Source organism: Bactrocera latifrons, unplaced genomic scaffold, assembly GCF_001853355.1.
Source record: "Bactrocera latifrons isolate USDA-ARS-PBARC rearing strain unplaced genomic scaffold, ASM185335v1 scaffold_30, whole genome shotgun sequence".
NCBI classification, from domain to species: Eukaryota; Metazoa; Arthropoda; class Insecta; order Diptera; family Tephritidae; genus Bactrocera; species Bactrocera latifrons.
In genome coordinates, this window is record NW_017536630.1 from 1245005 (window position 1) to 1259017 (window position 14013).

General features: G+C 34.4%; 1 protein-coding gene across 1 annotated transcript; it reads left to right on the forward strand.

Moving 5' to 3' along the window:
- The first annotated feature begins 11022 nt into the window (after nt 1-11022).
- On the forward strand, nt 11023-13315 carry LOC108970525. The gene is made up of 6 exons (XM_018935968.1): nt 11023-11206; nt 11262-11539; nt 11613-11781; nt 11859-12161; nt 12241-12457; nt 13096-13315. The coding sequence occupies exons 1-6, from the start codon at nt 11099-11101 to the stop codon at nt 13275-13277; spliced, it is 1257 nt and encodes a 418-aa protein (XP_018791513.1). The 5' UTR covers nt 11023-11098; the 3' UTR covers nt 13278-13315.
- Nucleotides 13316-14013: the final 698 nt, after the last annotated feature.

Below are 14013 nucleotides of genomic sequence, written 5' to 3' on the forward strand. Positions count from 1 at the left end.
AAAAATTACAAATAATTTAACTAATTTTATTAGTCACACTGAAACTAACTTTCATAATTTTTGAGCCCCTTGAGGTAAAGCAATGATGTTCGACTTTGAGACTGTCAAAAGTCTAAATTGGCGTAACCCTGGTTCTACCTTTAATTGATGAATGAATGAATTTTGTTGCTCTGTCGAATTTGTTTAATTTATATTCAAAACTCTATTGTGAAAATATTTGGATTAATTGATCTTTTAAGATAAGTATCTGTGTTATATTGTGCTATTGAAGCAATTGAATTTACTTTAATTCTGTGTTGGCTAATTTAAATTTATTGTGTCGAGTCATTTTCAATTTGCTTTTGTTACTACATTTTAAATAGTGCAATTGTTAGTGTTAATTTGTGTTGCTTACTTCAATTTCTTTCTTGTTTTCATTCGTTTCCATCTTTGTCCACAGCTGTTCGCGAGTTTCTTACTTTTCGTGTCAAATTGCTTCCTACATTGGTTGTTATCTTTGATAACCAACTATTTTTGTTATAAATATTGTTTTATTGCTCTTTTTACTTTTATTATTTAAAATTTTTATATTTTTGTTTTTGTTCATTATGACTTGTAACTTTCCGAACTGATCTGTGAAAGGCGAGTCGGAACGCTTTGTTTCTTGCTGGCTTTGTGATGTGCTGTACTGACAGGTAGGATCTTGGAGTCTATTCTTGACAGTAAGGGATTGCGCTGGTCTTGCTTAAAATGCAGACCAACTGAAATTGAATTGTTTAAGGTTTTTAAGCAGGCGCGCAATGGTTTGAAGGAGATTGGTTGTGAGCTTGAAACCCTTACTGAAAAATTTAGGCGTCATGAGACGCTATTTCAATCATTTCAATGCCTAAATATTCTGGAAGAGAATCCAAAAACTTCATATAAACGTAAACGTCCGTCTGATGAAGATAACAGTGTATCTTCCTTAAAAAGAATGCCCCACTCACTGTTGACCTCATCATTCTCCGTTGTCCGATGTGATCCTTTGGTTCGGTACCATCCTGCTTTGAGAATTGATAACGAAATCATAGCCAACTTTAGTCATAATAATACACAAGACTTTTGTTTTCGGTTCAACTTTGCGAAAGCTAATTTTAAGAAGATTAATCACGAACTTTCTAAAGTAACTTGGCCAGATTACAGKGGMAATATTGAATTTAGTGCTTCCCACTTTAATGAAACTATTTTAAGCTTATTTGAAAAATATGTTCCGAAGTGTGTTGTTACTCAAAAAATTAGTTCTAATTTATGGTTTTCGAAAGAATTATGTAAATTAAAGAATAGAAAGTATCGTGCTTTTAAACTTAAAAAAAACAACTGGTTTAGTTGCTGACTATTCAAAATGTTATAAATTGCGTCGACAATTTGCTGAACTAACAGAATATGTTATAATAATTATATAAACAAAGTAAAAAATATTATTACACGTAATCCAAAATTGTTCTATGCCTTCGTCAACTCCAAACGCAGGATTTATAATTTTGGGTTAGCTGTGAAATGTGTATAAGTCTAGTATGTCATTTCTAATATAATATGTTTGCTGAATTCTTTATTTAGGTCCAATTACTCTCCAAAATCTCCAAAAAATGTTCCGCACAAGTTATGTCCGATTTCTGCCAATAATGCACCTCCTATTATGGCCCAGATATGATTTCCTCATGCTTTCTTAAGAAATGTGCCAAATATACATATATAGTATACCAACCCCTAACAAAACTATTTAATTCATCACTTATGCAAGGCTTATTTCCTTTACACAAGAGTGCATTTAGGTCATCTATTGAAAACTAAAGGGGATAGCAAAGTTGTCTGCAATACCTAAACTTTTTGAAGCAATTATAACAGACGACATACTCTCCACTAATTTATTGTTCTCAGCACGGTTTTCGTAAAGGGAAATCTACAATAACTAATTTGCTTGAATTTGTATCACATGTATCAACGGGCTTAAGGGAGAATAATAATACTGATGTTATATACACAGATTTTAGTAAGGCTTTTGATAAAGTAAACCGTTCAATTCTTTTGAATAAACTTGATCTTCTTGGTCTTCAACCAATATTTCTAAAATGGGTTGCTTCTTATCTTAGTAATAGAATTTAACAAGTCATATATGCTAACGATGTAAAAAAGCATATACTTCAAACAGCCAAAGATGTGATAAACAGACTTAAACAACCTAGTTTCTTGGTATGATAGATATGACTGCCATCGAACCTTAAAAAATGTAAAACGATGTGCTTTTCACGTAGAGCTGTAGACCCTATTTCATACGCAATTCAAAACTTTAAGTTGGTGCAAATATGCAGTTTTGGTGATCTGGTGATCACGCATCTTCCACGGTTTTTAAAGCAAAAGTCGCTCTTAGTTTTGTTGATCTAAAAAATGTAAAGATCCGCTTAGCACAGAAATTATTTTTACACCTTTGGTGAGGCCTATGTTAGAGTATGCTTCCGTGGTTTGGAACCCTAGTTACCAAGTCCATTCAGATAAGTTAGAGTCCTTTCAAAAACAATTATTACTTTTTGCCATAATCATTTGCATTGGGATTCCAGTTTAAATCTTCCCTCTTACACTAATCGTTTAAAACTTATAAATCTCCCGACACTCGCTCTTCGTAGGGAGATGCTTGGTATAATATTCCTTGTAAAACTCATAAATGGGTCAGTCTGTAGCCCATATCTTTTATCTGATATTAATTTTAACATTCCCGCTCGCTCTACAAGGCAATTTAGACCCTTACTTTTAAAATTTTCTAGAATAAATTTTGAGCTAAACGAACCATTCCGCCGCATATGTCATGATTTCAATTCTCAATCCGGCACATTTGATCTATCAGACTCACTCTTTACCATTAAAAAAATTATTTTATCTACTCTTAACAAGTAACATTTAAAAATTATAAACTTTAATTTTAATTCTTAGTTTTGGCTGTTGAAATTATTGTTTCTTTAGTTGAGCAGCTTAAGATCGCAACGCTTAAAGATCTCTTGCCTTTTATGACTCGGCTATTTCCGCTCGTTCGTGGATTGCGCCCCTCGCGTCGGTTAATCGTTGGCTATTATCATTATTATTATTAATGGGGTCGTCGGAGACCCTATAAAATATAAATACCTATAAATGACCAGTAAGACGAACTGATTCGCCTTAACCATGTCCGTCTGTCTGTATGTAGACGAACTAGATAGTTCGTTGTTGTCAATCGCTCAAAAAAAAAGGACTTTTTTTGATTGGTCAAGGGAAATGTTAAAAAATATGAAAGAGGTACTCTGAAATCGTCTATGACAGCGTGACAGATAGTGCATCGCGAATATTCGAGTATGAGCCTAAAAATAAACAGCAATCGACCTTACGGGTGTTTACAGCTGATACGAATCTTACAAAAGTCATTCGCGCACGAAGCACTAAAAGCAAATGGTTGTTGTGTTTTGGAAATCTGTACGCAGAACAGTAAATTCTGAGTGTGCTTCAAGAAATCAGGAAAACCAACAACCAAAGACGAATAACTCTTCACCACGACAAGCGAACTCTCACATCGACTGAAACAACTGCATTTCTTTGCTCTGTAAGCATCGATTTCATGAGTAACCCACCGTAAAGTCATAACTTGGCACGGAATGACTTCTTCTTATCCCCATACGAAAAAAGTAAACTAAGAGATCAACGTTTTTCGAAACCTGAAAACGCGGTTGAGAAAGCAAAATAACTTCTAAAAATCAACCTTGTGCAAACTGTATTGGACGAAATAAATACTTCATACAGAAGAATCAAATTTTCACAAGGTAGACTTTCCAAGGCATCTCCACCTCGCAATTGCAGCGAAACGGTGAGAAGATAACTTGGCAATTTTTTTCTTAAAATACCAATTTCAAGCAAAAAAAGGATTAAGATGCAAATTTTTCACTATCTGCTGATTTAGCGAACCGATGCCAAAATATTAAGAAAATTTATTTTCTATAATTTTCTTCAGACAAACCTTATCGTTAATTCGCTTATAAGAACTTCCATTACGCTACTTTTGTTTATCATTTTAAAATTTAGTAAATAAAGTAAAAAGGCAAATTAATAAGAGAGCTTGCTCAAAGTAACCTATAATTGAAAAAACAACGAATGAGTTGAGTATTGTTTCATTACTTAAAGCCTAAAACTGCTGCTCCGCTCGCTCCTTGTTGTCAGCGATATCACTAATCTAGGTAGTAATATAATTAATAGTGACATAAATTGGCAATCACATTTTTATTGACTTCGTAAAGCACTTTATGAATTGTACATAAGTACATGAATACGAATGATGTAATAACTATTTCACAAATATCCTATCCTACCCACTGCTTCGTATATCGTTACACATAGTTGCTACTGTGGGCACAATATAATAAGAATCCTTAATTTAAATTTCGCGCGAAAATCCAGAATGTAGGAAAAGGCTTTCGGTGATAATTGTTTGTCGCGATCATGTGTTTTTGAGTGGTATAAATTATTCAAAAAGGGAGGAGTCATAGAGGGTCAAGAATGAATTGACGACGAACTATGTATGTACGTTAACTGATAAGCAACACGTCTATAAAATAAATGAATTTTTGATTGGGAATTGACCATTGAGTTGAGTATTGGATCTATACTTACGACCCGGAAACAAACTATCGATCGCCCGAACACATATTGTGGCAAACTCGTCATTGCAGGTCAAAAGTCGAGATGACGTTGACAATTTTCTTCGATTATCAGGGTGCGGTGCACTTCGAACTCCTTCCGACCGGCCAAACTGTCAACTAGGAATACTTATCCGTCGTTTACACTTGCACGGACAGACGAACGGATGGACCGTCACTCATTTAAGTAGGATGTGTCCAGAGGTTTCAGGATTTAAGATCTTATGAGCATACTGAAGTTATGAAGGGAAGCAGCTGAACGGTAGTGAAAGGGTGACATCTGGAGGTAGCGAACCCGATAGAATGAAGTATCGGTGTTATAAATATAACGAAAATTTTTCAATCATCATCCAAATTTATTTTATCGCCTTCAAAGTAACAATCATTTGAAGCGTTGCCAATGTGCCAACGCTTCTTCCAATCGTCAAAACATTTTTTATAAATACTTTCCGGTATGGCCTTTAGCTCTCGGGTCGAATTTGCTTTGATGTCCTCAATTGAGTCGAAGCGTGTTCCCCGAAGTGAATATTTCAGAGTGGGGACTAAGAAAAAGTCACACAGGGCCATATCAGGTGAATACGGTGCTTGCTCAATGATGTGTGTTGAGTGTTTGGCCAAAATTTAACACAAATACGTTGATTTAAATTTTAAAATTCGACGAACACTACTGAGGTCGTCTGACATAAACAGCTGCTGTAAACACATCATAATTAAGGACAATTGTACCAACCTAGGAAAGTAAAGGGAGATGAGAGGGGGAAATGAAGAATTCCCGATACTTCCTTGACAGGGTGTATGTTCAATTCATGACTATGATAAGGTTCGAATAGCAATTATCCGCCATTCACCAAGTGCTAAAAATGAAAAAAGCGCGTGAGAGGAAGCTCGATACACACCACACCTCGATTGCCGCTATCACTGAACTGGGTATACCTGCAAACCCAATACGGCTGTCTAAGGTGACATTTAGCAACACCAAAAGCTTCTTCAGAAACCAAGCGATATTTCGGAGAAGGGGACTTCCTGTCGTGTTACTTATTCTGTATTTTGCTGAAGAAAGTAGTATGAGGTACAGAGCTACCTAGAGGCGAATATCGCAGTTGAAAGAGAAAGGCCTCTTCTCCGTTGGAGAAATCAGCTGGTGGAGGATCTGGTTGTCTTGGTAACTTGTTTTGTCGCTGATAAGGTAATTAATATAAAACATTCTTTTGAATCCTATAAAAATGTATCATGGTTTAACCATTTGTTGAACAATGTGTTGGAACAATAAATCTTCAAACAAAATGACACACTCGATACAAAATGTGAATGCAAATCTTTAATGTCATAACAGCAAGGTGAACGATCACGATTAGCCAAGCACATCTGCTAAACCCCCGCTCACTCGCTATACTTCGATTTCTGTTGATCACCGTTAAGAAATTAAAAAAGAGAAGAAAAAATGTAACGGTAACATTTCTTTGAACGTATTTATTCGTTGCATAAACTCTAATTGTAAGAACACTAAAAATATTAGGGTTTCTATTAGTAATAATAATAGTTCTACAAGTCTTATGTACATACTTTTTTATTCCTAAGAACCTCCTGTATCCGTCCGTATCATCAAACAGCGGCACCAAAAAGTTCGTAGCATGGTCCAAGTTACGCTCTGAACACATAGAATGTGATACGACATGGCAGCACGACAATGAACTATAGATGGCGTCGTGAATCCTACTACATGAACATTTGTAAGAAGCCAGCGACATAACAATGACCGGCATGTACACAAACCAAAACAGCTATCCATTTTATAGGTAGAAAATTTAGTTGTTGCCATACTACATAATTCCTTTCAATTCAATTAAATTTTAATATTTTGTTCAAAGTGAAATTTTTTATAAAAAAATAAGTAAATAGATAAATATTTTTTTCTTTTTTAAATTATCAATTGTTATTACGAATAATATAACAGAGCTATTTTATGCTTTTATTTGTAAAACAATGTCAGGTTTGTTAGAATTTTGAATAATTTTACATTTTACATATTAGTGGCATCACTCCTCTCTACTGTCGGCAGCAAATTTAAAAATATTTTCAAGTTAGAGAGATTGACAACTGAGAGCCTGTAGTCGTGTAGTCGTGTAGTCGTGCAGCTGTGTAAATAACTGTGTCCATAAGAACGTGTGTATTTTAATATTTAACAGATGTCGCTTGCAGTATGTCGCGCTCTATGTATTCAACACATTATGAGTGAAATGAGCTGCAAAAGCAAACGTTCATCTCTCTTTCGTGCAACATAGTGTGCGCACTCTCGCTCTTTATTTATAAGCTCTTTAGCTCGGATGCAGAGTTGACGTTATGCCGATCAATTCGTACGATTATTTTTGAGTGACATGAAATGACTAACGAGTGAATTGATGCAGAAGCAACATGCATATATGTATATTGCATACTAATATTCGTATAATGAAATATTGAATGCAGTGAAAATTCTATTTACGAATAAAGGCGAACTTGTTTATGTCAGTATAAGAATTCAAGGGCGCTTGAGGTTTCATTTTGAACATGTTCATATCAATAAATTTATCTGGAAAAAATAACGAATTTAAGACTGCTTTCCTAACGTCTGGTTACCGGCTTTTCTGATAGAGTTATCCGCTTAACAGAGCGTTCATTTATTTCAGCTTTCACTGTATTTTTTATTTATAAATTATTTTTACTATCCTATCTTCTTAAATTTGGTTCGAACTGAACACAATGTGCTAACCTTTACTAAAATTGTTTCAGTAATTTAGGAGTCCATCGTGGACAAACCACGTGACACGTACTTTTTATATATGAGGCTACGCATTCATATGTTTGATTAAAAGTGTTAGCTCAAACGAGTATTTGAATGGATATTGCATTTTGTTAAGGCGGTCAAACAGACATGCTACCGCAAAGTGGACGAAATGACCAAACAGAGTAATTAAAATGACATATACATAGTATACCATTGTTAAAATGAGCAAAATCGGGCTACAATCACGCTTACTTCCCATATAACACAATTTTAAATTCCATTTAATTCTTCCAGTACACGAATGAAAAAGCAATTAGTATACTCATAATGCGATGGAACGAATAATTCCTTTAAGTAGTTTATGACCAAAAGTTGTACAAATCCAACCAAAACTTTCAAGCTCATGGGAATATTGCCAATTCCACTATCTATAGTTGATTTTTGACCGCAAATATCGATTAATATATGGGATATATAATTCAACTTCAGGGAGAATCTTGTCCTGATAATAGTATTTCAGTGTAACGCTCTAATGGTTGAATCCGGTCAATGCTTCCCTTAGCCCCTACCTTACCTAAAATAACTTTTCACGCCAGTGCTGGTTTGTTTTATTAATATTACCTCTTCTGGATGTAAAATTTGTAACATTAACTTCTAATTTTTTCAAGATTTAAAGTTAAAATGCAGAACGATAAACGCACCCTGATTTTAATATGGCGCAATACAAAAATGCCAAAATAAACGTTTTTGTAGTTGAATAATATGCTTTGGATGAATTTACTAAGGGAGGTGAATATCAAATCGATGCAGTCAAACTGGTAGAAAAACGGAGAAGTTGAAGGCGGCCGCCAGCTTTACAACTGTGGAAAGAAAATGTAATACCTAAATATCTGTTCTATAGTCTCACGCAGGCTTCCAAAGCTACTGCGCTAGACGTCAGGTTAATATGGATATTTTGCGTAATTTTATAAGCTTTTTACACTAACACATGGAAAATTGCAGGCAGTCCGTGGTTTTGCATAACATATCAATAAAAATTTAATTCATAGAGCAGATATGTATAAAGGAAAGTGTTTCACTTCCAATTGGGATTATGAAAAAGTTGGAACTAGCGGCGCGCACAAAATATTTTTGTTACTTTTGGCAGCATCTCTCCCAAAAAATTTTTAGATTGACTACAATGGAAGAACTTTTGTGCTCTTATTTGGTTTCTTCAGACCCTTGTAGCTCGTCAAAATCCACAACATTATTAAATTTTTTGCAAAAAGAAATATTAAATTGGACGAAGAGGCGGTAATGATACTTTTACCTGAAAATGGCCTTTGTCGTAAGTATGAATTATTATTAAAAAAATACAAAAAATTAAAAAAAAAAATTATTATTTTAATTTTCGAGGTTACCCAAGATTTTTCTCTTATTTTTTAACTATCAAAAGATTAAAAGATTTTTCTATTCATTCTGAAGTTATTAATTAATCCGTGCCAGATTACTCATTTCATACACTGTGCAGCAGTCACAACACAGCAAATACAAATAAGTCAACATTTGCAAGTGAACTCACCTCACACACATTCAAGCGTTCAATAGCCCATCTGCCAAGTCAACTATTATAAATGTGTATGTGTCGGCTAAGCGAAACGCTGATAAAGATGATCGAAATAATACTATTTATAGCTTTATTTTACTACACTGAGGTTGAATTAACAAGTGAATGCCCCTGTAAGAAAGTGTTTCAGTAATATGAAAAATAGTTCAAACAAGCCATTAAGAACTGTAAAACGGTGTGATTTTGAATGGTCAGTTTGTACATTTGCATTGGCTGTAGTGGTCCGATCTGAACAATATGTTAGAAGATTGTAGCTTTGGACAACTGTCTATTTCTATTTACAAAAACTTAATTTTAATCAGTCAGTTTGTATAGTATCTTTATACTGTAGTGGTTAGCCAATTTTCCAAAGTCAAATGTCATGAAAATATCTCGTCAAATAAGAAAGTTATACATACCAAAACTTGATTTAGATAGTTCATTTTGTAAGGCAGCTATATGCTATAGTCATCCGATATTGGGATTTCCAACAGATAAGCAGCCTCTTGGTGAGAAAAGAAAGTGTGTAAATCTCCAGATCAATTTCTCAACAACTGAGAGAATAATTCGCGTGTATATAGACAGACAGACGAACAAAGCTAGATCCACTTAATTTGTCGCATTGGTCTTATGCAAGTATAGGTCGCCAACTTTTCTTTGTGGATGTTACTTACTTCGTGTCAAATTTAATATACCCTCTTCAGAGTATAAATAACAAATGCTCTCTGAAAGTCATTTTTATATTTCGCATATTGACCTATAGTATATTTTTGCATAAGAGATGGCATATCTTGAAGTCACTGTTTGTGCAAAGTTTTGTTTTGATGTCTTTCCCGGCGCTTGGTTTATATTCTTTCAAAGAAAGGAAATCAGATGGAATTTAAACGATTCTTCAGTAATCGACAGTATGGCGGTGTGGTATACCATATATAGTTCCAGTCCTTGCTTGGCAAATACGTCAGTTCCATAAACTGATAATAACAATACATAGTAGACAAGCTGAAGTGAATCTTATCTCTATATATGCGTTCGCTACATAAAAGTGAGCGGATTGATTAACACGATTTATTTTAGTATCAAGCTCGTTATGCTATTATATGTTGCTATTAAATGATAAGATAACTAACCGTTATAGATAACTTAAAATAGCTTTCAAGTTTATCTGCGCACATATGATACATGGACACTAGGGTGTTTTTTTTTTTAAACTATTAACTTTTTTCAGTCCCGTCACGAAATGACCTTGGAAATACCCTAAAAAAATTCCTTAAAAATATTAGCCCTTAACTGAACCAAGGCCTGCAAAAACTTGCCATAGAAAATACACTACAATGGTGAGTTTTTATCTGTAAATTCCTACAGATCAAAGGTACTTTATGGCATCGCTTTGGCTTTAGACGCATATTTCTCAGAATTGTTCACTCTACAAAAGTGCCCAGTGCAACAAAGTCGTAACTCACACCGGCGAAGTAGTAGGGGGTTCTGAATCTGATTCTTCATAAAAAAAATCGTTTTTTTTTTTTTGTATATATCTCTTAAATGACAAGAGCGATAGAAAAGATTCAAGTTACAAATGTGTAGGAAATTTTATAAAGTTCAAAGTCAAAAAATCTGAAAAAAATCGCTATCATTAATACTTCTCGAGAAATTCGGCTTTTTAAGCAAGGTTTTATACAATTTTTATAGATCGTGTGTATTAAAAAATCTATGAGAATTGCATACATAATCGTGACGGGACTGAAAAAAATTAATAGTTCAAAAAAAAATAAATAAATAAACACCCTAATGGACACCCATGAATGAGTGCATATCTCCAAATCTCAATGAAATTAAACACAAGCCGGGTTATCTGTAACACCTAGTATGCATTGTGAGTTAATCAAAATTCTTTGCACAATATGAAGAGCATTGTAAAAATAACTAGTAAATTTTGATAACGAATTGTGAAATTTGAAGTATTTGAAGCGAACGGTTGGTATAAAAGTGCGCCTCGCGAGATGCATTGTTTCCATTCCACAATTGAAGCCCCACGAAATACGGAAGGTAAACATTTTCAATTTGAGAGCAAGCAGCATTGAAATGACAAATAACGAAAACTGCTGCGAGGATGAGTTCACTTTCCCGAAATGGTTAAACGAGGCATTTTTCCAAAACGTTCTGCAGAACGTCGAAAGTGAAGTCGCGGAGGTGTGTGCCCATATTACAATTTCACAACTTTTTGAAATAAAACGTTTAATGTCAGATCACCAATTTAGAGCTGAAACCAGGCACATTGAAGAATGATAACTACGCAAGCGTTTTGTTTCGATCCAAAGTCACTTACAGATTGCAGTCGCAGCCAACACAAGAGAAGGTTTCATCGTTCATATTAAAAGTCGAACCATTCATGGAGGGAAACAAGAAAGAACTGATGCAAAACTATAGTTTATTCGATACGGAAATAACCATGTATACTAAAGTGCTGCCGATAATAGAAAAGGTGCTGCGACAATATGGCGACAACACCATTTTGGGACCAAAGTGAGTAAACCAAATTGCAAAACAAACAGAAGATCGACAATAAAAGTAAATTTTTAAATGTATTTTGGAAAAGGCTCATCGCCTGCAGCACAACCGCACCGTCATATGTGATTTTTGAAGATTTAGCACTGAAAGGATACACCACAATAGGTTACCGCCATCCTAACTTGGAAGAAATGAAATTCACTCTTCTCAAACTGGCGAAATTGCATGCCATCAGCTACAAATTGTGCAAGGAAGAGGTGAGGAAAATAAATTTTTAATCCAAAATTTCTTTCGATATTATTTTGAATCAATAGGCTTGTTCGCAACTTTTTAGAAGGACAATATCATAACGACTTTAAACAAGGGCTCAATGAATTCTACAGACCCCAATACCTTTCCATTTGTTAAATATAGTATTGGATTTCTAAAGGAGATTCTAAGCGAACGCGATGATTTGAAACAATATGTGCCACACATTGCATCCGTCGAACATTTACTATGCAAAAGGTCGATCGATATGTTTAACGAAGCCGGCAGCGGTAAACGCGATGGCATATTTGTGCTCAATCATGGAGACTTTCATTTGAAAAACATAATGATACAGAAAAATGAGGACAAACTGACTGACGTTAAGCTGGTAAGATAAGTTATATATAGTAAACTTTATACAAAATTTAATGATTTCTGCTCTTTACTCTTTTTTTTTTTTTTGCTAGCTTGATTATCAGATCAGCATATTCGGATCGCCGGCGATTGATCTTCATTATGCGTTCACAATGATGTTTAGCCCAGAGATGCGACGTGATCACTATGATGAGCTGCTCTATTTCTATATCACGAATTTTCAGGACACACTGCGCAAAACGGAATACAAAGGCCACATTCCTACACATATAGAAATTCGCCAGGAGTTGGCAAAACATAGATATTGGGGTAAGTTAAGCGGCATGTATGCTATGTTTTTCCTAAATTTGTGCAACCTTTGTTGGTGGTTGTGAGAAGCTAGGTCTGCTTGGTATATGTTTGGTTACGATACGAAATGATCGTGCTAGAATGTCACGGAGTATTATGGTGGTGAAAAATCCATACATTTTTTACCCAAAATCCGGTCCGACAGTTTAAAAGTCATGTTCATAAACCCACGTTTCCGCAGCAGTTATGATATGTGCGACGAATGTCGGATCTTCAGCTACGTTATCAAGCGTCTCTTTTGCGACCTCTATTCGTCATCGTTTTTACAAAAGATTCAGATCTTTTGGTACGAGTCTTGAATTGAAAAGCTTCATACCCATACTATTAACCAAAATGATTAATTTGATTAATTAGGGGTGTCGATATCTTCTGCTATCTTTGATGATTCGAAAACCTTGCTAACAACAATAATATAAAATTATTCCATCCAACAAAAAAGAGTGTTTTGAGTAATAACTGAATATGCGCAGATTATCATAATTCATAATAATGGAGCAGAATCTGTCGTATATGGCAGACGTCAGATTAAATTTTTAGATTGTGTAAAACCGTTAATGATATTGAGAACTAAAACATTTACTTTAAATTTGCATAAACAGGACTTTTCTTACTCCTCTGCTTTCTATTATTCAACTATACATTTGTCGATGAGAATAAAGATATTGCTGATGTGGTCGAAAATGCGGAGATACTAAGAAAAGAATTGGAAGACCCAAAACTTCTGGATGAGTTGCGAGAGCAATTGCCAAAATTTCTATATAATGGGTATTTCGAATTATAATAAAAATAAAAAATACTAATAATTGTAAAAGAAACAAATTTACTTAAAATCTTTGATTATTATGAAAATATGAGGTTATTTGTATTTGTCGTATTATTAAGGATAATAAAATAATAAATAAGAGAAATTCCTCAATTTTTAATATATGTTTTACTTATTTACACTTTCACTTTGTATAAATATTTTTGATTCTTACTGTACGTATGTGTTATAAAACTCGAATTTACCTATTTCTTTAACAATTGAGGATTAAGTACTTCGTTTTTTTATTATCCTTAGTTCAAATATTATGCCCAATTAAACGCATTCGATAAGTACTTAGCCTACAAAGAAAAGCACAAATTTTATTTACATCATTTTCATTTTGAAGCAAGGAGCATACGATGGATATGTCGACAATACATAGGCTAATTCGACCAATTTGACCAGGGCGTTCTCTACTTTTTTTAGGAAAAAAACACACAAACTCAATGGATAACGTTTAGCATTTTTTGAAAATTAGATCTTCCGATGTTGGCCGCGGTTACGTTTCAGATGGTCCATCCGTTAAGTCAAATTTTCAATGATTCATTCAAGCATTTCCACTGGAAACTGACGAATGACACGCGTGATGCTTTGCTCCAAGAACTGAATTGAGACTAGGCTTTATAATATAACCGCACAGCCAATCAAGCGGTGTGATTTCAGGGGCCACTCGGCCAGGACAAAACGTGATATTGTCTGAACCCCAAAGTGT